This window comes from Narcine bancroftii, chromosome 4 (assembly GCF_036971445.1).
Source record: "Narcine bancroftii isolate sNarBan1 chromosome 4, sNarBan1.hap1, whole genome shotgun sequence".
NCBI classification, from domain to species: domain Eukaryota; kingdom Metazoa; phylum Chordata; class Chondrichthyes; order Torpediniformes; family Narcinidae; genus Narcine; species Narcine bancroftii.
In genome coordinates, this window is record NC_091472.1 from 293,625,222 (window position 1) to 293,651,841 (window position 26,620).

At 41.0% G+C, this 26,620-nt stretch overlaps 2 protein-coding genes across 17 annotated transcripts in view; one reads left to right on the plus strand and one right to left on the minus strand.

Moving 5' to 3' along the window:
• The window catches only part of pkp4 (plakophilin 4), a 198,259-nt gene extending 187,760 nt beyond the window's left edge, over window positions 1–10,499 (minus strand). For 6 of the 9 annotated variants that reach the window (XM_069935461.1, XM_069935462.1, XM_069935459.1 and 3 more), the window contains exon 1: window positions 10,337–10,498. The gene's annotated coding sequence lies outside the window, so the exon portion shown is untranslated. Of the gene's footprint in view, window positions 1–10,336 lie in introns of all 9 variants that reach the window. The other 3 variants (XM_069935458.1, XM_069935455.1, XM_069935468.1) reach the window with 2 other exon arrangements.
• Window positions 10,500–10,593: 94 nt separating this feature from the next.
• Window positions 10,594–26,620, plus strand: part of LOC138762114 (coiled-coil domain-containing protein 148-like) — a 146,711-nt gene continuing 130,684 nt past the window's right edge. For 5 of the 8 annotated variants that reach the window (XM_069935474.1, XM_069935469.1, XM_069935471.1 and 2 more), the window contains exons 1-3: window positions 10,595–10,731; window positions 11,486–11,545; window positions 19,439–19,560. In XM_069935474.1, the coding sequence (XP_069791575.1) occupies window positions 11,491–11,545; window positions 19,439–19,560 (177 nt within the window). In that variant the 5' untranslated portion in view covers window positions 10,595–10,731; window positions 11,486–11,490. Of the gene's footprint in view, window positions 10,732–11,480; window positions 11,546–19,438; window positions 19,561–26,620 lie in introns of those variants that run through there. The other 3 variants (XM_069935475.1, XM_069935476.1, XM_069935477.1) reach the window with 3 other exon arrangements.

Here is a 26,620-nt window from a genome sequence, read left to right on the forward strand (position 1 = left end):
CATAAAACTGCCCAGATACTATCAAAATACAATTTGTTCATTAATATTCTCTTTCTTTTTAAAATATTTTTATTGATTTTAATTAAGTACATATAAAAAGGTACAACTAAACAAGACATTCCATACAACACTAACAAAAAAGGTACAAACTAAACAAGACATTCCATACAACACTAACAAATTGTAAATCATATCCATAATACATATTCTAAATAGTATATACTTTTTAGAAAAAAATAATGCAAAAAAAAAAGGAAATGAGAAAACAGTAAAGGAGAAATACTCAAACCCCTTACCAGATGCTATATATAATTAGCATTAAAAGAAAATCAAAGGTTTTAAATACAAATTTTATTATGAGAACTAGGAAAGGATACAAGTCAATGTAATTATATTGGAGTAAAATTGTAAAGCAATATATTGAGTCATAAATGACCCCCCCCCCCATAACTTCCGGTATCTTGTATCTGAATTATTAATTGAATAACAAATCTTTTCCAAATTCAAACAGGACACTAGTTCAGCTTCCAATTTGAAAGGGGAAAAAATGATATCAGGTGTGCCAATATTTCTGTGGAACAAAGGGAATTATAGTGGTACAAGAGAGGAACTGGTTCAAGTTGACTGGAAAAGCAAGCTCGATTTGGGAGGGGGGGTGGGGAGAATGGCAGAACAGAATTGGTTGATATTTCTGCAAGAAATAAGAAAACATAGGATAGGTATATTCCAAGGAAAAGGAAAATTATGAATGGTACAATGACACAGATGTAGATAACAAGACAGGTTAAAGTTAAAACAAAAACAAAAATTACTGGAAAATTTTAAAAAACTTCGAGACAAAGCCATTAGGAAAGATGAACTATGAAAGGAAATAGCCAAATAACATACAAAAGGATACGAAGAGTTTCTTCAAATATATAAGTAAAAGGGAGACAAGGGTAGATAAAGGGCAGATTGAAAATGAAGCTGGAGAAATTATAATGGGTAACAAAGAGATGGCAGAGGAACTAAGTGGATATTTTGCATCAGTCTTCACTGTGGAGGACATTAGCAATATACCAGATATTCAAAGGCCTCCAGGAATAGAATTAAGTACAGTCAGGATTACAAAAGAAATAGTGCTTAGTAAGATGAATAGTCTAAAAGTAGACAAGTCTCCAGGACCAGATGAGGTGTACCCATGGATTCTAAAGGTGGCAGCCTTAGAGATTGCAGAGGCATTGGGATTGATTTTCCAGAAATCAACAGACTCAGGCATGGTTCCAGAGGATCGGAAGGTCACAAATGTAATTGTGTTTAAGAAAGGAGGGAGGCAGTAAAAAGGAAATTATAGGCCTATTAGTCTGACTTCGGTAGTTGGTAAGATATTGGAATCAATCCTCAAAGACGAAGTTATGGAATACTTCGAGGTGTATGGCATGATAGGTTCAAGCCAGCATGGTGTCATGAAGGGAAGATCCCGCCTGACCAACCTAATGGAATTTTAAAAAAATTTTCACATTATGAACCATATTAATTAAAATACACAAACATTTCCCTCTTGAATATACACAGTGGCATTTTCTCCCCTTTCTACCCCCCTTCCTTTCTGCCCACCCCCCTCCAAATCCTTTAAACATTCAACATATACAATACAATAAACCCATTAAATAATGTCATCACACAATGAAAATATACAAGAAAATTGTGTCATCTAATTTTACACACTGGATTAGATCATTTTGTCTTCTTCTCATTCTACCATTTTAGGGGGTGGAGGTCTGCGGAGGGCCTTCTCTTGTGTTCCATGTACGGTTCCCAAATTTGTTCAAATAATATGACTTTATTTTTTAAATTATATGTTATTTTTTTCCAAAGAAATGAATAAATGTATTCCAATGTACCATTGCTGTACTCTCAGGCTCACTTCTGATTTCCAAGTTGACATTATACATTTTTTGCTACAGCTAAGGCTATCATAATAAATCTTTTTTGCGCTTCATCCTGTTTGAGGCCTAATTCCTTACTTATATTACTTAGAAGAAAGACCTCTGGATTTTTTGGTATATTGCTTTTTGTGATTTTATTTAATACCTGATTTAGATCTTCCCAAAACTTTTTCACTTTCTCACATGCCCAAATTGCATGTACGGTTGTTCCCGTTTCCTTCTTACAGCGAAAAAATCTATCTGATAATGCTGGATCCCATTTATTTAACTTTTGGGGTGTGATATATAGCCTGTGTAACCAATTATATTGTATCATGCGCAACCTCGTATTTATTATATTTTTCATAGTTCCAGGGCATAACTTTTCCCATATTTCATTTTTTATCTTATGTTTAAATCTTTTTCCCACTTTTGTTTGGGTTTATAGCTTATTTCATCATTTACTTTCTCTTGCAGCTTGATGTACAGGTTTGTTATAAATCTTTTAATTATCATTGTGTCTGTAATCACATATTCAAAGCTGCTTCCTTCAGGTAATCTCAATCTGTTTCCCAATTTATCCTTTAAATAAGCTTTCAATTGATTATATGCAAACATTGTACCATGAGTTATTCCATATTTGTACTTCATTTGCCTAATGGAATTTTTGCGGAAATCTCAAGTAGAGTGGACAAGAAAGAGGTTGTGGATGTAGTGTATTTGCATTTTCAAAAGGCATTTTGATAAGGTGCTGCATAAGAGGCTGGTTAATAAGATGAGAATATGTGGAATTACTGGAAAAGTAATAGATTGGGTGGAGCATTGGCTGATAGGCGGAAAGCAAAAGGTGGGAATAAATGGATCCTATTCTGGTTGGTTGCCTGTTACTAGTGGTGTTCCGCGAGGGTCAGTATTAGGGCCACTTCTTTTTAAACAATGTATATTGTTTATGGATTGAATGGTTTTAGGCAAAGTTTACAGATGATACCAAGGTAGGTGGTGGAGTACAGAGTATAGAAGAAATCAAAAGCTTGCAGAGACACTTGGACAGCTTAGGAGAAGAGGTGAAGAAATAGCAGATGAGATACAATGTTGAGAAATATGCAGTTGTGCATTTTAGTGAGGAAATAAGTGGTCATATTATTATTTGGATGGGGAGAAAATTTAAACCTTAGAAGTACAAAAGTAACTTGGGGATCCTTGTGCAAGATAACCTGAAAGTTGACCACCAGGTTGGATCAGCAGTAAAGAAGGTGAGTGCTATGTTAGCATTTGTTTCAAAGGGGATTGTGTACAAGAATAAAAAGGTGTTGACGAGACTCTATGGGGCACTGGTAAGACCTCATTTGGAGTACTTTGTGCAGTTTTGGCCCCCATATCTTAGAAAGGATACAACAAGGTTGGAGAGGGTACAGAGGAGGTTTACCAGAATGATTCCAGGAATGAAAATGATAACATATGAGGAAAGCTTAGCAGCTCTTGGACTCTATTCATTAGGATATAGAAGAATGAGTGGGAATCTCAGAAACATTTCAAATAATGAATGGATTGGACAGAGTAGATGCAAACAAGATGTTTGTCCTGGAAACGCCCAACAGAGGAAGAGGGCACAGTCTTAGAATTAAAAAGTACCAATTTATAAAAGAGATAAGAAATTTCTTGAACCAGAGGATAGTGGATTTGTGGAATTTGTTGCCACATGAAGGCTCATTAGGGGAATTTAAAGGGGAAATTGATAGGGTATCATGGGATATGGGAACAAGGCTGGAACTTGGAGCCAGAAAATTTTTAGCTTCGGGAAGTTTCACGAAGCAGACCCGATGGGCCAAGTGGCCTGCTGTTCCTTTTTCTTGTGAAATTATGTCATGCAACCACAGATCATGATTAGGCAGGCCAGCGATCTTTGATTTAAGTAAAATCGCATGCCATATCAAAAGAAACAGCGCGACTGAACCAGAGATTTAAAAAAAATAATTCCCTCCCATTGTACCAAAGGGTTCAGTGTTAAATCTATGTAGAAAATTTTTGAGAGCAGGATAAACCTCTCCAGTATTTTTATAGACTAGACAAGGCCAGGACATATGAATTAATGATGCTTCTCTGCTCTTACACCTGTCACACCAAGGATTCATATCGGAATAAAAGCGAGACAATTTAGCCTTAAACTAATGTGCTTTATGTACCACTTTGAATTGTAATTGACAATGTTGAGCACAAAGTGAAGAGCTACAAACCAAGAATTGTGTCCCAATCCACATCCAATATAGTCAAATTTAAATCCTGTTCCCAAGCATTTTTGATTTTAACTAACGAAAAATGATTTAAACACCTCATGGACACCGTGGGAAAGGACCTAGACTTTGTGTTAATCTACCTGGATGATATACTGATTGCCAGTCGCCACCGCGAGGAACACAAAGCCCACCTCCGCACTCTGTTTGCTCGGCTGGCAGATTTCGGCCTTACGGTCAATGCGGCCAAATGCCAGTTCGGCAAGGAGTCACTCCAGTTCCTAGGGCATACCATTTCGGCGACTGGGGCTGCACCGGCGCCAGAGAAGGTGGCGGTCATGCAATGTCTCCCCCAAACCCTCCACCCTTAAGAGCTTGCAGGAGTTCATGGGGATGGTGAACTTTTACCAACAGTTCATCCCCGGGGCTGCCCGTACCACGCGCCTATTGTTCACGTTGATGGCCACCAAAGAAAAAAACCTGATCCTGGCCGGAAGAGGTGGACAAGGCGTTCGTGGTGACGAAGGAGGCCTTTTCCAGTGCGACGCTGCTGGTGCATCCACAACCAGAGGCGCGCACAGCACTCTCCGTGGACGCCTCAGCTACAGCTGTCGGGGGAAGGGGGGGGGGTTCTGAAACAATGGCTTGAAGGACAATGGCACCCGCTGGCCTTTTTCAGCAAGCAGCTGCGACCGCCAGAGCTCAAATACAGCGCCTTCGACCGGGAGTCCTGGCGCTGTACTTGGCCATCTGCCATTTTCATTACTTCCTGGAGGGCAGGCCTTTCACAGTCTTCACGGACCACAAGCCCCTCACCTAGGCACTGGCGATGCCCAAGGACCCGTGGACCGCCAGACAATAGTGCCACCTCTCGTACGTGTTGGAGTTCACTAATGACATCAGGCACACGGCAGGCAAGAACAATGTGGTGGCGGACACATTCTCGCGCCCAGCCATCAATACGCTCGCCCCCGGGTAGGACTACACACAACTAGCCCAGGCACAGAGACTGATGCAGAGACACAAGCCCTGCCAACTGCCATCTCAGGCCTCGAACTTAAGGATGTCCAAGTACCCAACAGCCCGGGCATGCTGCTCTGCAACATTTCAACAGGTACGCCACGTCCGCTAGTCCCACCACACTGGAGAGCGAGAGTCTTCAGTCTGATACTTGACCTCGCTCACCCCGTGGTAAAGACAACAGTGTGTATGGTCACAGAACGGTTCATGTGGCATGGGCTTAAGAGGTGGCAGAGCTGGCCATGAACTGTACCAGGTGCCAGACCTCCAAGGTCCACCGGCACACACAAGCTCCCATCTAGGACTCAGTGGCTCGCAGGTTTCAGCACATCCACGTAGATGTCGTTGGCTTCTTGCCAGTGTCCAGGGAGGCACGTTACCTACTCACGGTGGTGGACTGAGCCACGAGATGGCCTGAGGCTACCCCCACCAAGGAAACCTCTGCAGAGAAATGTGCCAGGACCCTGGTCAGCCAGTGGATCGCCCAATTCGGGGTCCCAGCGCACATAACCAGCGACAGGGGTGCCCAGTTCACATCTGCTCTGTGGACCCAAATAGCCAAACTCCTGGGGGTCAAGCTCCACCACACCACAGTCTACCATGCATAGTCCAATGGATTGGTAGAGATGTTCCACCAGCACCTTAAGTCCTCGCTCATGGCCAGACTCACCGGCCAAGGCTAGGCAGATGAACTACCCTGGGTACTCCTTGGGATCAGGGCAGCACCCAAGAAAGACCTGCAAGCCTTGAAGGTGGAAATGGTATACAGCACACAACTCTGGCGAGTTCTTCGGCCCAGAACCCAACACCGCACCCAGGGACACGAACCTGCTGGTGGACCTCCACAAGAGTCTGGCCTTCCTCCCTCCCCCCTAGTGTGCCATGGCACTCGGTTGGCCCACCTCCCCAAGGAACTCTACTCTGCCCAATTCGTGTTTGTTCGGAGACGACCGCTACAGCGCCCATACAAGGTCCGGCGGAACCCTCACATTGGACATTGGGGGAAGGGAGGAACTTTTCATGGTGGACCGCCTGAAGGTGACCCATCTGAACTTGTAGCAGCCGGTACAGATGGCCAGGCCCAACCGACGGGGCCGCCCACCCAAGTGGCGAGATGAGGCTGGTTCTGGGAGGGTGGGGGTGTCGTGTGGCGGAGCACTCGCTCGGCGAACCAGCCCGCTTGTAACGCCACGTGGCAGGGCAGCCCTGGGAAGATGGTGCCGTTGGGGGCTTCTTCCTCATTCAAACCTCCCGCATGGCGCGCATCCCGGGCAGCGATTGTGACCTCATCACGCAGATGGTGACTGAACCAACACTGCCCTTAAAGGGGCATGCGCCAAATTTAAAAAATCCCAGCTATTAACGACCTTCAGCGAGGTGGCTGTGCTCCTTACACTGCTCACCCGCTACACATTCATTATGAGCAAAACTAAGGAGCTGATTGGGAACTTCAGGAGGGTGAAATCAGGAACACAAACCAGTCCTCATTGAGGGGTCAACAGTGGACAGGGTTAAGAACTTCAACCTCCTGGATGTCAATATCTCCGAAGATCTGTCCTGGGGCTTCCAATTCAATCATAAGGGAGGCTCACGAGATGGTTATAGTTCATGACGAGTTGGAGGGGATTTGTCATGTTACCAAAGACTCTTGCAAATTTCTATCTGAGGCACTGCAGAGAGCAATCTGACTGGTTGCATCACAGTCTGGTATGGAGGTGTCAATGCCCAGGACAGGAATAAAAATTAGAGTGATGAACTAAACAGAGTCTTCACTCCATTGATGACATCTGCAAGAGGCAATGTCTCCAAAAAAAAAAACACACTATTGGGAAGGAGGTACAGGAACCCAAAGACAAAATCCTAGCAGCAAAAGGGCAACTTCTCCTCTGCCATCAGATTTCTGAATATATAATGAATCACAGACACTACCTCACTTTCTCTTATTTTGCACTAATTATTTTAAAAATTAATTTATGGTAATATTTGCACTGCATTGCTGCTCCAAAACAATGAATTTCATGACATGTTCAGGACCATAAATTCTAATTCTGGTGTTTCCCTTACTATTCTGGACAACAATTCAGCAAAGTGGGTGACCAGCAAGGTACCTGTACCAAAAATGTCTGTGTTAGTCAATGCCACAGGTTCAAACAAGATACACCAAGCCCTCAAAGCATGTCGAGTCTTCATTTGGTGCCTATGGTGTCTAAATAGGAGTGACTAATCAAGCAAAGTTGAAAAAAGCAGCAACACTGAAAACAGAAAGAGCGTACATAATCCTGAAGAAGACCAAGTTATACTGTTACACTCAAGAGGCATTCCATTACCTCAAGTTAAAAAAGGATAATTCAGAATAGGGTCCAGTAGTTCAAAAGTGAGAACCCAAGGTGATGCTGTGACCAAAACAGATTTGAGTGGTCAAGTTCAGTTCCGTAACAACCTACGACTATGTTCTAACATATTATTTGCTCAAAATACCTGTCCTTTTATGCTCAATTTTCAAGCATTTACAAATTGCACTCTCCATATTAATTTCTATTCAAGCCTTCTGACCAACTCTAGTTCACAGACAGAAGATCACACCAATAGCAGAAGATCCAGCTTTATTTTTTGACATTATAACACATTTGCTGCTAAGCTCGGAGTTTATTATAGTTGTAAAATTAAGTAGATTGGCCACAAAACTTTAAGAACAGATTAGAAGGTTGCCTGATTTCCCTACATACAAGATACATGTGACAATACTCTCCAGCTTCATACAGTAGATGAAACTTCAAGAAAAAAAACAACCCATCAGACTGCAGTATCATCCAACACAAACTTTCACAAATACCACAATTACAAAATTCACACTGCAGTGTACTTCTACAATGGCAGTTCAGAAACACAAGTAATATTCAACCTCTGCCAAATCCAAAAAAGTTAGGATTAACAGACACTCAAATAGATATAAAGTGTCAAAAATCTTAAGACTACAGAAAGAACAAATTTTTATGTCACTTCACTTAGATAAGGGTATTTGTTAAAAACGATCATCTCTGTGCAAGGTCTAACTACTGACCTGTAAATTCAGAGACAGGCATACAACACAAAAACAGGCTATGCTGACAATCAACCATTCATTTACACTCACCCTACAATAATCCCATAATCCCAGAAAAATTTGGAGTACCCAAAGGAATCAGAGAGAAATGCACAAATTCCAGTTAGGGGGACCCATTGATCTTGGATCGCTAATCCTGTCAGACAGCAACTCTACTAGATGCTCCACTTTACTTTCAAAGTGCCTCCCCCGCCTACCATAGCACTGCATTTAAGCCTCTAACTCATCCCCTTGTAAAATAAAATTTATTGTTATTTTTAGTCCTATTCTTAACAATCCTCACTCTACGTCCCCTAGTTCTTGATCCACCTACAGTCCACCTTCTGTGTCCAGACCTCATTCCATCACACAATTCAAGTTCATTATCCCAAAAATATTTTGGTAAATTTCTTTTACATCATCTGTAATGTTCTAAAGCCTTTGTTTCTTTCCCAGAGTGTGGCTCACAGTACAGAACCGAATACTCCTGCTGTGGCCAAAATAGTGTTTTCTGAAAGCTTGCTCATTTACTTAATACTTTTTATAAAGTGTTTTAAATGTATATGGAATTCTAACCACATCTCCTAATCGGTTTCAGCACATTCGACAAATCACGCAGATACTTGGATCGGTTCTTGAACTTGGGACGCAGTTCTGAAAGTTTATTTTCCCTCTCATTCTGCCTATGAAATGCAACATTTCTTATCATTAGCTTTCATTTTGTATTTATCCGCCCGTTCCACCAACATTCCTCCAATTCTATCACACCAAGTCTTTTGTCAAATTATTGAGGATTGTGCCAAGGCTATATACAGAAAGACCTGTATGCAGTACACAATAAAGAGTGAATAACTCATCTTTGAAATGATCATACTATGCATTCCAGTCCATTGATCATGGGATCCTTTCCTACATTTCACAACCAACTTCAAAATTTTGCGTGGAGGACGTGAATAGTTGAGGAACACCAGTTCTGTCTTTTTTAAATTATATTTCCTCTTGATGACATTCATAGGGTATCACATCTGCCCAAACTGATTTCTGTGCAGTTAAATTGAGTAGAAAAGTTGACCTGTCCGTTGGCCTCTCTCCCCTGGGTGATCAACCCAATGACTGATCATCCTTTCTTTCTCTGCAGTTGTTAACCTTTTTGAGAGGAAAGGCCGAATGCACAATTAACCCCCTTTGCAATCTGATCGTCAGAAAGGTACATTTTGAATATATTTATTTTCAACCAATTAAAATAAGCCAGACAATATTTCGTGCGAGCAACTTACTGAGGATACCTGACGAGCAATAAATTACAGAGGGTTCATGTAACTCACGGGTTTCAATAGATTTCCTGCAAATGACCCTTTTGGATTTGAGAAATGACATTTTATTCAATAGTCTAAACTAGAAATATCATTTCAATTAACCCACTCAAATTAAATGACAGTCACTTGTAAATTTAAAAAAATACATTCGACTTGACATTGAGTTCTACACATTGAAACGTTAGGTAATATCGGATTTTAAAATACTACCCAGATAAAAGTTAACCCCCACCCCCGCTGAGATTTGGTAACACCCAATTACCGCACCATTCCCAAGCAGGCATCTCATTCTCGACAGACCAGTCGAGCCAATGCAGTGCACACTAGCGCAAAGGCGCACCACATTCCACAAAGTGATACGAATAGGCGCTCAGATCGCTTCCAGCTGCTTTTTTTTAAAAAAAAACAGAGTGTGTACCTGGGGATCCCGATCGGGGAAGATAATTAATAGGAGAAAACGACATCGAAATGAAAACAGAAAGCCTTGTCGCCACACCTTCACTATCGGAGTGGGCAATGGGGGAAAACCCTTTCCCTTTGCCATTCACTCGGAGAACAATAGAGAATCAATGGGGAGAGAACGGGAAACATTCTTTCTCTGGGGGTGTGGGGAAATAAATAATCACGAAGGCGGGGAATGAACTCAGCAGCCCCGAGCCGGTCTCCCCTGCACTTCCCACCCAAACCCATTGCTCTGCCTCCATTCCACCGGCCCGGGGGCATGAACACCTGCCCCCACCCCCAACCTTCGCCCGCGACCATGCCCACCGCAACACTTACTGCTCTGGCTAACTGTGCAACCGGAGCGGATTTCGCAAGGCACACCACGACAGGCGAGGGAGCAGGAGCAACAACCCCATCCAGCTCTCCCGTGCTCAGAGCTCCCGGATCGCAGCCCGAGGCGAGCCGATGCCGATGCGTCACCGCCCTGGTGCGAGGCACGGCCTGCCCGCATTGGTCAGCCCGTCGGCTCTCCTCCTTCCCCATTGGCCAGTCCGTAATGCCACAATCAGCCAATGGGGAAGGGTGTACTTGGTTGCTATCGCGGCCTCGGCTGTCAACAATCCGCCGCGCTGTGATTCAGTGCCCTGGCAAGGTGAAGGAGGCCGCCATTCCTCCAGCACCAAACCTCCCCCGTGAAATCGACGCGGGCTTCTCTTCTCTCCCTCTCGTCCGTGAGTTGAAATTGGGCTCATTTTAAACATTGAAGGGGATTTTTTTTTTGCCGGTGAATCCCGTCTCTAAAATTGATTAAAGGATGCGATCATTTGAATTTAAAGGCTCGTTAACTCTTAATAGCGTGCCAGCAAATTGATTAAAAGAAGCAGGAGTTCTCCTCATTAAGGTCCCGCTCGCTGAGCTGTTCCACACGGTTGCAATCACTGACATAAAGTTAAACCCAGGCTGTGATTGTAGCTTGAACTAGGAAAGTGCTGGCAAGGTTCGGGTCATTTGACTTTTCGGGGAATTGTGATTACTCGGGTGGTTTTATTGGTGCAGGCTTGCTTCTAAGCTTTTAATTATGGTTGGGGTTTTCATTTTTCAACATGAGGACCCGAGTTGTGCCAATCAAAGTCAAAGAAGCCACCATGAGACTCCTGCTTGTTTGGGGGGCTTGCACCCCCCCCCCCCCCTTAAGTTTTCTCTTCGGTATAATGCTCAATTGGATTGAGATTGTGTGACTGACTTGGCCATTCAGGAATTTTCCAGTTATTTTTTAGCTTTGACACACTCCTAAGTTGCTCTATATAATATACAATAACTTTTTTTTATATAAAACGTGTGGTGTATTTTGGTTGGCATAGGCGTTGAGCCAAAGTGCTTGTTTCCACCCTGTATGACTCTCATAATTGCATATTCCATCATGAAAGAATACGTATGTTCACGATAAAAGTTTTGTAATAATATGTGCCTTTCACTCCTCCGTAGGAACGATGAGTGGAAGAGATCTGAGAATTTTCATTGCAAATCACAGAGCAGAAGATGCAGGTTGTGTATCGCAGTTTCTCCCCTCTACCGAATGATCCGTTATATTTCCAGGCTGCATGTACTCTGTGCTAAATTTAAACCACTGCCATTGTTCTTTTTAAATTCAGCTTTCCCTTCCCTGTTCACTATCTGATGTCATGTTCTTAAACTGCAAATATATAGATAAATTAATCGATTTAAAATGCTTTTACAAATTAAATTGGGCAATAAAAATTGTGGCGGAACTTTTAGGGAGGATGATTAGCAACATCCTTGGAAGAACAAAATTAAGTGTGAAAATTCGTTTAACAAATCAGGAGATTTGATCTACATCTTTTATATCATTGTGTGGATAGCTTTACTAATGGGGATGATTGCTGAGCTCCAGAGATTGGAGGTCTTAGGTTTGAATTTCAGTTCAGTTAAACAATCATGTCTAGAGGGATTATAGGCATTACATTTGGCTTGAAGCAAAGCAAAATTCACTTCAAGTGCTTGCTCCAAATAGCTACAGAATACTTCCTCAAGAAAGTTCTGAACTGCCTGCGTTTTAAGGAAACTTATTTTTCAAGTGTTGCAAAATATAATAACATTCGGACAACAATTTTTTTCAAAAGGGTTCCTTCCTGAAAACAAATTGGAGATTACGATCGATAACTTCAACCTGAACAAAACCTAATTTCAGATTTGCTGCATCACATAGGAAGTTGGAGAAACATTAAATTAACTTTTATTGAATTTAGCATAATGATGCTGACACATTGCATTAGTTCAACTGACCTAAAAAATTTGTACACAGCTTCTGATGCCATTCATGTCCTTGTCCAACAATAGTTGGCCAGCATTGATAGATTCCAGTTGCCCTGATAACCACTTTTCCATGGTCGCATTGTCCTGGTGAAACCTTTCACCATGTTTGTCACTGACTGCACCAAGATTAGCAGGAAAGAAGTCGAAGTGTGAATGCAGAAAATTAATTTTCAATGAAATGTTGCACTTCATGGTTTTGGATGTTTGAAGCTGGACGTAGTTTGGTGCTCCATGCTCTGTAGTCACTAAGAAAATTCTCAACAAGCAGCCCAGGCCTAAGACAACATTTGCTCAGCACCTGTACTGAGTGCAGGCCCAGCCATTGTTGGACTGACCAAAACAGCTTGCTTTTTGTGGGCAATATACTAGAAGACTTAAAATAAGACAGGATATTACAAAAATAGATTATATGTGATAGGAAGATTTTAAGATGATTTTTGTAATCAGCAGTGCAAAATCCATAAAATACACCCAAAAATGTTCAGGAAGCAAAATCTTTGCTTTCCAGTGTAATTATACAATGTACATATGCACAGAAAATTCTCATTAGCTACAGTTGAACAGATTTTTTGTTAAAAAAACCAACCACAATAGTATATGTCGTGCTGGGTTCAGACATGCTCATTATAAAAATGACCTTGAGCCTGGAGTCGCGTTAGAAGATTGCTCTATTTTACCATACACTTAGTGAATATCTACATGCACAGGCTTTTCCCTGCTAGTCCTGAGCCTCTCTCTCCAAGATGCGGAAGTTATTGGCCTGCTTGATGTCCCACTGATAGTGTTACGCAACATCTGATACTTTGTGTTCGAAGCCCCCTTTTATGTGGCTTCGCCCACTACCATCACTACAAGTCTTTCTTGACTCTGGGTGTTTTACAGACTCTACAGATTCAGTGTCTGTGGTCTCTACTTCTCGTCCTGACCTCATTCTTATTATGGTCGGGCGAACTCTACATTTCAGTCGGCAGAGTCTCTGGACCTAACTTTGCAGGAGAGTCCATTTTCGGCAAGTGCTCTTGTTGCTTTTCACCTGGAGACTCTGGTATGGGAACGAGATGTTGGCGATTACATCTCAGTGTCCCTTGTGGTCTGCTAACCATGTATGACCATGGTCTGTGGTGCTCGTAAGTTACTGTACCTTGCTTTTTTGCATCGGAGATCCACACCTCATTTCCTGGTGCCAGCTTTTCCAGGTCGCTTGTTCTATTTCTCTCATTATACCACTTTGCATTCTTAGACCTCTTCTCCCTCTCCTCATTCTGGAGTTATAGCAGGTCTGGGGGTTCCAGCTGCAATCTCTCTGCAAGGGTTGGTAGAGTCACGCGAAGGCGACGTCCCATTAGCAATTGGGCTGGACTGCAGCCGTTGCTCAGCGGTGTGGCTTTGTACGCCAGTAGTGCACTGTAAGGGTCTTTTGCTTTCTTGAGCAGGTTCTTCACCGTTTGTACTGCTCACTCTGCCTCATCATTGCTTTGTGGATACTTGGGGCTACTGGTCACATGTTCTAACCCATAATTTACTGCGAAGGTTTTCATATTTTCTTCAGAGAATTGTGGACTGTTGTCACTTACTAACATCTCTGGGATGCCATGGAAACAATTACATTGGTAGTTCGTGTCAGGCTGAGTGTGCTATTCCTATAAATCTAGAGAAATAGTCCACCACTAATAAGTATGTGTTCTCTCCAAGAGTGAATAAGCCTGTGCCAAGTTTTTGCCATGGCCTGTCAGAATTTATTTGGCATCATCGGTTCTCTTTGTCCTTTCTTGGATGCCCTCTCTGCACCTCAAGACAATCTCATTTATTTGATTTCTCCGATCTGACCACCACACTGTTTGATTGGCACATTCCTGGCACTTTACAACCCCCTGGTGACCCTCGTGTATTTTCTCGTGTATCTTGTTCTGCACGTTAGCCAGAATAACTAATCTCGTACCACACAGTAGTAGTCCATTGTGCAGACTCAGAATGGCCCTCTCTTTCCACTAGTGTTTGAGTGGTCCTTGTAACTGGTTTCTGTCTGGACAGCCTTCAATTCAGTATTTCATGACCTGCGCATACACACTGTCAGCACATAGTTGCTCTCAGAGCTCTGTCAGGAATCTGTCACATGTTGGGAGGTTTTCAATCACTGTCTCTACTTAAGTATTGGTGTCCTCCATGAGATCTTTGTTAGCACTCGTGGTTCTGACTTGTAGAGTGTGTATCGCAGTTGTGTGGTTCTTCCCAGGTGTTTGTGAGATCGTGTATGAGTATCTCATCAGCCTCATCCTGAACCTCTGTATCCATGGTGGCAGTGATTCCAGCGCTTGCCCACCTAGCAGAATCACAAGTGGTTTGTGGGTCATCTCCAACTCGAACTGTAGTCCAAAAATAAAATAGTTGAATCTCTTGTAAGCCCAAGTCAGTGCCAAGCCTCTTTTTCTAGCTGCACGTACCATTGCTCTGTTCCTGTTAGTGATCTGGAAGCATAAGCGACTGACGACCAGTTGTCTCCATCCTTCTGTAGACGTACTGCTCCCAATCCATATGATGAAGTGTGGGCTGATATTTTCAGTTGCCTATTTGGATCATACAACTGAAGTACTGGTGTGGATGATTGCTCTTGCTTGAGGTTACTAAATGTCCTCTGTTACTCATGTCCCCAGCTCCACTGATTTTTCTTGGACAACAGGTCTCTCAGTGGTTTGCCCTTTTCAGCCAGGTTTGGTATGAACTTCCCTAGTTGGCTCACCATACTGAGGAAACTTCTGAGCTCACTAATATTTGTCAGCTCCTTCATGTCCTGCAAAGCTCTTGTCTGGGTCTGGTCTCATGCTGTCTGCTAAGATGATGTACCCCAGAAATTTTACCTGCCTCCTTCCAAACTCACACTTTGCCACATCAAGAGTGACACCTGCCTTTTCTGCTCATTTTAGGATTGCATGGACCTTTGCATCGTGTTGGTCCTTCATGGTCCCTAAAATGAGGATATTGTCCTCTATTAACTCTGAACTTCTCTATTCTTTCAAGCTCTCTCTTCACTTTGCCCATGAATGGCAATGGGGCTTTTCGAGGTCCCTTCAGTGAAAATGGTTTCACATCAGGCTTGAGTTTAATGATGTACGGCTTCTGTACTAGCTTGAGTCATCACAAAGTTTGGGGTATGTCTTCTGACCAGCTCTTGGTCTAGGGCAGGGGTGTCAAACTCAAATTCACGGAGGGCCAAAATTAAAAACTTGGACTAAGTCGAGGGCCGAACTAAATATTTATTGAAATTTTTCAACAACATCTGCATGTTTTCTCTTCTTTCAACATATGTAATGTTAAATTTTAGGATACAACTTTAGGAGGATAATGTTACAGGTCAGGAGTAGGTAGCTCAAGTTCACCCTTTGCTTGACCTGAGGGAAACCTATTTGGTCCCTGTGGAGATGTAGTCAGCATTCACAGGCTGTGTCCATTTTGGCCTGCATCAGGACTCAGCATTTCCTGCTCACTCCTCAGGCTCTAGGCCTCTATTCACCCTCGACCCACCATCCCTCTACCTGACCAGTCCTTTACATGTTTGACATGTGTGGTCTAGGGTGTCCAATGTGGACATTACCTGGAGTCTCTCCAAAGCTGGTCTGCTCAACAGCGCCGCTTGTAAGTCTCTCACCATGTACACTTCTTCTGTGGTGCTCCTCTCTCTGTATGAGAGTGTTTCTTTTGCCGATTGCAGGACCATCAATTTCACTTCCCCTGGACCATAGAGTGGCTTCTGTATTTTTTTGTAGCTTGCCGTCTGTGGGTATAATTCTTATAAGCATTTTCTCGGGAATGGCTGCAACATTGGCCGCTGTGTCGATTTTTGAAGACTACTTTGCTACCTCATACGTTAATGTCTGCCATCCAGGGCTCCTTGCCTGATGCTATTTCTCCAAGGAACAATCTGTCCACGTCCTCTGCTATCTCATCACCATGCGGGTTGACCTACCTGTGATGTCCTGGGCTGCCTCCATTACCTTTTTGGAGAGTTTTATGCTCATAAATATTGGTGGCCCCATACCAGACCATGATGTAGCTAATCGGCATACTTTCCACCACACATCTGTAGAAATTTGACATGGCTTCTGATGTCATACCAAACCTTTTCAATAGAGGCCCTGATATGCTTTCTTCATGATGCTATTAGTAATTCCCAAGAACTTAAATTGGATTACCCACTCCACCTCTGATCACCCAATGATCTCTGGATTGTATGCCTCTAAAGTCAACAATAAGCTCCTTGGTTTTGGTGACGTTGAGTGCAAGGATTTTTAAAATAACTGAGTGCAAGGTTTTCTAAGATAAATGTTACAATTTCATACTATTCTTTTTAAATCTAAGCTAAAGAATTAAATTGAAATTGTAATAGGACAGTATTAATAATGTTTGTTCTTGTAGTGGGTTGTGCGTAAGCGTAGCGAAAAGACTGAGACAACAGGCTGAGAGCTCAAGTAACACAACGACTCTATTTTGAATTTATGAAAATATATATATATATATTAAATATAAATATAATTTTTAAACATCGATGGTTTTGTGAAGCGTCATGGGTGAGGTCTGCTGTTTTGGTGGCCGAACTCTACATACTGGTGGGGGAACCTATACTGGTTGGGACAAATCCAGGTGGGCTGGTTTCAAATGGTCCAGTGTGAATAACTCCTCCTTGCCCCCAATGTCGAGCATAAAAGTGGATGAGTTTCTTTGCAGCACCTTGTAGGATCCTTCATAGGGGGCTCTGAAGGGGAGTCCATCGAGCACCCCTTCGCACGAATACATACTCACAAGAGGACAATTCAGGGGGGTAGCTTCAGGGTGGCAGACAATGTTATGATAGTGGTAGTGGTACAAGGGAGTCCAGTTTTTCTTGCAGCCTCTCTAGGATGACTACGGTGGCTGTGTCCCAACCTATTGGACTTGGGCGTTGTCCTCAGCGGCGGCTGTGTAAAGTGGTTGACTGAGTTTATGGCATCATGTTTGGAATGGTAGAGAATGTCTGCTCATGCCACAACCTTGAACAGGTCGCTGAAAACCACGTCAGCCAATAGAAGTCTGATGTCTTTGGGCATTTGTTGAGGAACACCTGCTCGAACCTGAGGTATGGCTTGTGCCTTTCTGCCAGTGTGAGCATTTTGCCCATAAGGGCGGACGGGGTCCTATTGCCTAGGCCGAGCAAGTGAAGGAGCCTGGCGGCTCTCTCGCGTTGGGAGAGGCCATACTTTCTAATGAGGAGGTTTTTAAGAGCCATGTATTTACCATTTAGTGGCACCTGAATGAGGTCATCAACCCGTGAGGCAGCTTCCTGGTCGAGCGAGCTGACGACGTAGAAGTATCTCATCAAATCAAAGGTTATCTGTTTGATCTGGAACTGGGCTTCTGCTTGGCCAAGGCAGCAAAGTAGCTTCAACGCAAAGGCACCTATGACTGCAGGTCGAATCTTCAGGACCTGGAGACTCACCAGGGTAGCAGATTGTGCGTGAGCACAGCGAAAAGACTGAGACAATGGGCTGAGAGCTCGAGTAACACAACTGCTTTACTTTGAATTATGCATTGCAGCCTTTAAGCCCATCTGTGGTCCCGCCCCCCCCCCCCCCCCCAACTAATGTTCTGGCACTTGTATCACAATGATGCAAGCGGGCATGCACCCTTCCAGTCTAGACTGGAAGAGATGGTCCTGCGACGCCATCTTTGTCGCGGCTGCCCCACTGACCGTGCGTGACAAGCGGGGCCTGTTTCCTGTTTGCTGCTACAAACGTGTGACACCACAGTTTCAACATTCTTTAAATCAACATATCTCTCAATGTCTGAGATAAAGTCATTACCGAATAATTTGACTTCTTAATAACGTACACCAGAACTTTGCATAATTCATACAAAAATATTAGTTACTGATGATAATTTTGGATTCATTTGAATATATTATCGACATTGAACAAAGATTCAAGATTCTGTTATTGTCATGTAAAAGTACAGAACATGCAATATTACATGAAATTTCCTTCTGTCTGCCATAAGGCAAACAAAGAGTTGGCATGAGTGTTGGCTGGCGCCCCTTGCACTGTGAGAGAAAGAGAAGCAAAAGAGTCAGTTCAGAGTTACTGAATGTCCGTGGATTTGCGTTCAATGCTCCTGCAGCCACACAGACTCCTCTTTTATCCATCATAAACTTAAGCCACAGATCTAACCTCCGACAGGATCAGAAAGCCTTGGCACTTTAGGAGCCCTTCTTCTTCTCAGTGAGGAGTGTTCTTCCTGTATCTGATGCCCTATGCTGGTTCGCTGCTCCTTGGAGTACGCAACCCATTGTAGCTGCTGTCAAGCATAGGTGCCACCATCTTGGCCTCAGACCTATTGTTGCAGGATTTTAGTTTAAAAACACTGTTAGTTCCTCTAACAGGCCATTTATTTTCTGTATGATGCTGTCGGCATTAGGACTAGGCTGTTGAACCCTTCAAAGCATCGTTCTATCTCTGTTCTCTGCTCTTGTGGGTCCATATCAGAGGCAGTGCTGCCATGTACAGCACCTCTGACAGCTCTACCATTTTTGTAAACAAAAAAAAGTACTATTATTCAACAATATAATATTTGTTCCAACTACATTTAAAGTACCCTTAAGTATTTTAACATGAGTTCACGTTTTTTCTTATTCTGCTAGTTAAACTAAAGTTGTTTCTGTACTTATATATTTTACTTCAATTCAGTATAAATTACAGAATCGTGAAATAAAAATAGTTATGTATAGAAATTAATTGTCAAGGATATAAATCTATATATTTTTGGTCTAAATACAGAGAGTTTTGAACATTATGTTTAATTTTTTTCCTCTTGGTGGAAAAAAATACTGCATTTCAATTGGACCAAATAAAACAATGGATTCAGAATTTTCCTGTAAACTTAATTAGATTATATTATGGCAAAAACATGTCAGACCTATGTACTTTTTATCAACAATAAAGCAACAAATAAATAATTTGTCTCAGTCAATACAAGACTGAATATCATACTATTATTTTTCTAGTTTTTCTACACAAGATATTCCCTTGCATATCTAGGAATGTATTCTGAATCTTATTCTTCTTATCAATTATCCATTAGAGAAATTGGTTATTAGAATAAAGAATGGTCTTGGAAATCAGAAGTACAAACCAATTGACTACCAACAACTTCAAGCACTTGCTGAATCCAAAAGAATGGCATGTCTTGATACTGACCATAAGGTAAATCAAATTTGATCATTAACCAATATTTTCATGCCAAGCTTGAATGTGATCAAAAAATTAATAACAATGTATTCTCAAAAGTTTTATCATCTTTTGTGGTTTTTAACCATTTTACCTAGGTTTACATTCTTGTGTAGTTTATTAAGAAATTATGGAGTAGTCACCTACCTGCAATGGAGACTATCTCAGGCCGTTCTTGCATATATCCAAACATTTACTTTCAGCAAATAGGGTGCTAGCTTGTCCTTAGCTTGAGAATTTTGCACAGTACTAGATTAAGAGACAAGGATGTAAGTGAAAGAAAAATAAAGTGCATAACAGTTGCAAGAATCTTAATTTCAAACAGACTTGGTTTTTGCATCTTGCTGACTAATTTCATGGAACATAAAGTCTCACGTGAAGTGTTTGTAGAAACTTGAGAAGCATGGGATCAGGTGTAATTGATTGAATTAGTTGACGGAGAAGAAACACAGTAAAGAGTGTAGGATAATGAATGATTTACAATGTGATAAGGGGCAAACTTCAAGGATCAATGCTTGGGACTGAATGTAATCTCTTCAGGCTTGAAATTTCACTGAAATACACAGAATTCTAATGCCTGGACTGACTGGAAACTGAGAAAGTGTGACCCTAGATGTGAAATCTAAAATAAGGGGTAAAAACACAGAAATGCTGGAGTAACTCAGTCAGTCTTGCAGTGTCCATAGGAGGTACAGATATGCAGGTGTATTAGAAATCTAGAACATTAGAGCACAGAAACAGGCCTCTCTGACCCTTCTAGTTTGTGCCAAACCACTTTATTTTTGCCTAGTCCCACTGACCTCTCCCATCTCTTTTGGCTCCATACAAAGCTGACCACTCTGATCTTCAAGGGGACCAATTTTGTCCCTTTTTGCTTTTTTTTTTGAATATTTTATTTCTAATAAGCACATGCAGAAATACAGTTTTCCTATATCAAAGCATTATATATGATGAATGATTAAATACACGTTAATTTTGTATAAGGAAAGAAAAAGAACTAACTAATACACCCTCCCACCCCCCACCCCCTCCCCAAAACCCCCACTACCAAAAAAAAGATAAATTGGCCTTTCTCCAATTTAGAATCTCAACCCGAGGCCCAGACATACCCTTCTCCATAATTAATTTGAATCTAATGGCATTATGATTGCTGAACCCAAAATCTTCACCTCCACATACTTCTGTCACATTCCTTAATAGGAGATCCAACATTGCACTCCCTCTAGTTGGTACTCTATATATTGATTTAGAAAACTTTTCTGAACACACTTGACAAACTCCAAGCCATCCAGCCCTTTTACAGTCCTAGTTTTAACATGTGGAAAGTTCAAATCTTCTACTATTACAACCTGATTTCTACAGCTCCCCACAGATTTACACCTCCAATTCTTCCTGACTATTGGCTGGTCTATAATACAATCCCATGAGTGTGGTCATACCTTTCCTGTTCCTCAGCTCCACCCATATAACCTCAGTAGACGAGCCCTCTGGTCTGTCCTGCCTGAGCACTGCTGTGATATTTTCCCGGTTGAGCAATGCCACACCTCCCCCTTTCATTCCTGCCCCACCCCATCCCCGTTCTATTGCATGTTGAGCTGCCAGTCCTGCCCCTCCTGCAACCAAGTTTCACTAATGGCCACAATGTGCCAATCCACGCTCTAAGTTTGTCTGCCTTTCCTACTATACTCCTTGCATTGAAATTGATGCACCTGATAGCATTTCCACCACATTCAACCCGTTGACTTCTAATGTTGCTTGCAATTTTAACATCATTTTCCTCCTCCACTCCTCTATTTGCTCTGGCATTCTGGTTCCCCTCCCCCTGTAAATCTAGTTTAAACCCACTGGAGCAGCACTAAAAAACTTTCCCGCAAGGATATTAGTCCCCTTCCAGTTCAGATGCAAACTGTCCTGCCGTAAAAAGGCCCCACCTTCCCTGGAAGAGAGTATATTATTATGTGTAAACTTGGGGGAGGGGATATTAATTACAACAGCGGCATGGTTATCATAGCAATGCTGTTACAGTGCCAGTGACCAAGGTTCGAATTTAAATTTTGTAAGTTATGGAAATTAGCTGATTTAAAGTGACATCAATTAATTATTTACATAACTAAGGGCTACAATGATTTTTTTTCTCCCCAAATTACTTTACATTTTGCCTTGTCTTGTGTCTTTCAAACTGAATGCAGGTGTATTACTTGGGCAACTGGAGTCTCAGGCAACTGGAAAATTTGCATGTTCACTATACAAAATCCCTGCAAGTGCGGAACACTGGGGTGGGGTGGGGGGGGGGGGTGAGAGGGAGGGTCCTTCTATCAGATTATTAATTAATCATTTTTCCTTTGTACTTTATTAGATATTAAATAGCTTGTTTCTCTATGGTTATCTGACATACTAAACTTAAAAAAAAACATATCATGGATTTTGTGATTTATTACAAATTTGGTTGCTAGACCAATGAAATAAAATCCACTCTGGCTTGGCAATACTGTTGTTACCCTTCACCTAAAATGTTTGTATCTTTTGTAAGATTATTTGGTTTTTTTTAATCACATCTTAATTTTCCATCTATCTTTTCTCAGTGGCAAACTTAGATATGTTACTCTATTCCCTTTCCAAGTCATTGATATACAGTATATTATGTAGCTGAGACCTTGAAGTGATCTGTGAAACATCTCTGTTGTTGGAGCATTCCATTCTGATAAAGACCCATTATTCCAAGTGCTTTCTAATAAATCCTTTGTTTAAATTTCATTCATTCCCCTACCAGATCCTGCATAGTAATCTTTAATGTGACACTTTATTGCATGCCCTTTAGAAATCAAAATTTGCTACGACCACTGATTCCTCTCTATACTAGTTGCATGTTCAATGAAATGTAATAAATGTATCAAACACTATTTTCAAGTTATAAAACCAGGATAACTCTGCCTAGTCTTGTGATGAATTTCTATGTGTCTTGTCACCATACCATTCATAAACAGATTCCAGCATTTTCCCATAGGCTGATGTTGCAAACTTTTTGTTTGCTCTTTTCTTCCTCCTTTATTCCTTGAGCCTTGTATTACTTTGGAACATCCATTCCAGCTCATCCATATCAACTAAGTTGGTATTTTGGGCTAGTCCCATTCACCTGCCCATTCAAATAGTTCCATTTGGTCCATATCCTTCTAGTCTGACCCTATCCATGTACCTGTTCAAATGTCTTTTAAATGTGGTACCTGTATCTCTGGCAACTCATTTCAGATATGGACCCCCCTTTTAATGGAAAAAAAAATGTCCTTCAGGCCCCTCTTAAATTTCTCCCCTCTCACTTTAAACCTATGCCCTCTCTTCTGGAATTTCTAGCTGGGATTTAAAAAAAGACTGAGCATTCACTTTAACCATGCCCCTCATGGTTTTGCAAAACTCAATAGGGTCACCCCTTAATAATCAGTTAATCATATTGCTTTCTGAGGATTATGGGAGGAGGGAGATATAAAATACAAAATAGACTTTCACCTGTCTATTTGTACTGCCAGAGGTATACTGAGCTAAGAGCAGCCAAACTATTCTTGAATAACTGGATAATTCAGTCAGTACTCGTTCATCACTGAGTAAGAGTAGGACAAGCAAACTGAGGTTACTTAAATATCACAATGTAAATTTCCAGAGAAACACAAGAGCCTGTAGATGTTGAAAATCTTGAGCAAACAGAGGGACTTTGCAAGTCGGACAGGATTCCTGGAGAGAAATGAGTTAGTCAACGTTTCAGGTTGGGACTCTAGTGGACATTAAAGTGGGAAGGGAAGATAACATGCATATGAAGGTTTGGAGTGGGGGAGAGTCCAAGAGGAGAAAGGATATGGAACAAATGAAGGTGTGAGAGGTGGAGACCGATAGGGAAGGTGACGACCACTTTGGGAGAGAGGCAGAAAGGATTTGAGAGAAAAGTGAGGACATGCAGGACAGATGTAAACAGTAGAATTGGATCAGGATGGGGTTAAATTAATTTGGAAAACCCCATGTTCATGCTGTTTGGTTCTAGGCTACCCAGGAGGAATATAATGTGTTGATCCCTAAGTTTTCATCTTGTTTCACCCTGAAAATGGATCAGGATTAGGACAGACACATCTGGGAATGGGAATGGTGAAGGAAATTATAATGTTTTACACTGGGAGTTCCAGCTTGCGCTGAACAAAGTGCTTGACAAAGTTTTTTCCCAATCTGTGTGTAGTCTCACTTATGTTAAGGAGGCCACACTGAGTGCAGTGGATTATGCAAAAATGGATTGGAATACAATGGGTTTCTATTTAACTTAAATTATTATTTTTGATCTGTAGAGCATGGAAAACAGCAAAAAGCATGTAAGAAGACTTAAGTTCATTTAACCAATAGGAACCAATGAACCAATAGGAATTGATGTGTCTTCCAAGACCACTTTACACAGCCAGTACAACTCTGAGTTTGCATAGTCAGCTAACTCACAATTATATACTCAAACTACTCAAATCGCTTTGTAACTTCCAAGTATACATTCTTAATGAACTATGTTTGATCATTCTGTGATTATTCATTATTCTCTGGCTAGTAATATTAAATTCATGGGTTTGTATTTTTCTGCCTTTTCATATTTTCTTTTCTGGAACCCCTTTTGTATAGAATTGTATCAATATGCTATATTTGCCTGTTCTGCAAGTTTATTCACATTGTCATGCAATTTGTTACAATGCTTTTTCATTTTGGTTATTAATTGTTGTTATCTACAAATTTAGGCTTTTTAATTAATTTCCTATTTTGAAGCATTATTACAATAACAGGAATAGCACTGATCCTTGCAGAACACTGGTACCCACCTTCTACTTTGAATAGTTGATCTTCATTTGCACTGATCCTTGCAGAACACTGGTACCCACCTTCTACTTTGAATAGTTGATCATCTTCATTTCTACTCCCAATATTCCATCTTATTTTTTTGACATCTAAATCAGCCATTCTCAACGGGGGCGGGGGGGGGGGGGGGTGTTCAGGCACACTGAAATTATAACTTTTTTAAATTTTTATGTAGTCGGTAGGAGAGAAGTATGGAAGAAACCAACTAAACTTGTCAACTTCACAGGGAACGGGGCCCATAAACTTTGAGCAGAGTCCTAATGGAGCCATAGCTTTAAAAAAAAAAGTTGAGAATGGCTAATCTAGATAAATAACATTCAGTGCATTTTCGTATCCTACTCACTCAGGTACTGCGTTTAAAAAAAATTCAATAACGCTCACCTTGCAAGATTTCCAATATTGAAGTCCATGCAAGCTATTCATTTTACAAATTTTTATAGATTTTAAAAATTCCCTCTTTTACTGAAGATTCAATTATATTTCCTACATCCAACATCAAGCTAACTAGATTCTAATATCCTAGGTATGCTTTATTCTCTTCTTAAACACTGATGCCATGTAATTATACACCAATCCTTTGAATTGATTTATCTCAGCCAGTGCAGCCTCCACTGTCATGTCCACCTTTTCCATTTCCCTGGTAAATCACCAAATGAAATAATGATCTTATATTTCTACCACTCCAGTTATTACCTGTAGATTACGAGTCTATCCCTTCATAGCTCTATTCCCATCTCAATCTTCCTTCTTTAATTGATATGTCTGAAAAAATTTCACTTTGCGCATGTTCCTTGGCATTTTCCAATTCTTCTGAGGTGTCTATATGATGTGATTAATTTATTTTGTCACTCAGTATTAATCTTTGAAGAGCTCAAAAATTCTTACTGACTTCGTATCTGTTCTTTTGATTACATTTTTGTAAATAATTTAAAGCTTTTATCTCTTGATTTTTAATTTCCTATCCTGTCCAGGAAGTCCTGAAGTTGGTTTCCAATTCAGCACCATTTAAAAACAGTGATCAAAAATTTTTATATCAGTACAACTGTTTTTACCCAAAATACAGAAAAGCATTTTATATATTTAATTATGTCTTTAGATTCTACTGACCAATTTTCTTATGCCCTTATGAGATATTGATTACAATTGTGGTTTTTGCTTAAAGAACTGTTTTCATCTCCAATCTACACTCAATTTCTACCGAATTGGGATCTACATTTTTTGTTGAGCTGCATTTACTTTGTAATACTTTTTGTTTTCAAAACATGAAATGTTTATTTATTTGGCTCAATTGATACACTTTCAGGAATCTATGCCCCTTTCCAGAGGTCCAGAGTTTTAAAAGTGATGCTGAAAAATTATTGTAATGATAGATGGATTATCTTTAAAATAATCTTTGGTCATTTCAGCATTCTCACCACCTACCGGTGGTGATAATACTAAACAAACAAAGGAACTGCTTGCACTAACCATCCAGGACTCTTGTATGTACAAAACAACATCCATCCACCCATCCCATCCCATCCCACCTCATCTCATCTCATCTCATCATTTATTTGTATGTATGGCTGAAATTCTTATCCTGGAAATATTTGTCTTTATGTGTGTATGTCATGTCTGGCTGTGTCTCTGCATGATTTGCACTGAGAACTGGAAAACACTGTTTCGTCAGATTTTACTTGTATAATCGGATGACAATAGATTTGACGAATTAGATATTAAACAGTGATCTATCTGCCCTCTCACATGTAAGTAAAAGATCTTGTGATGCCTTTCAAAGATGTGCAAGGATGTTCTCCTGGTTTCCAGAATAATGTTTAAAGTTAACTTAAAAATAGATAATTTCTCTTGCCATGATTGCAAGACCTTGTTTTGTGTAAATTAGTAGCTGCACTACTGTACAATTATGCAACAATTTGTAAGCATATTTTGGTGAGAAGGTATCTTTGAATACTTAGAAACTGATATTGCATTCTTGCTTTGCTGTTAGTAAAACTGCACCTCTTTGTTGTTCTTCCTGATTGTTGAGGTACATTTTTGTCACGGTTTGGAGGTGCCTCTTTTCTCCTTACTTAATGAAAATATTTCTTTGTGGTAAGCATGTTGAATAAATAGAAGCTAGATGTGTTGATGAGGCTATTCTGCACAATTCCTTAATCTGTTAGGC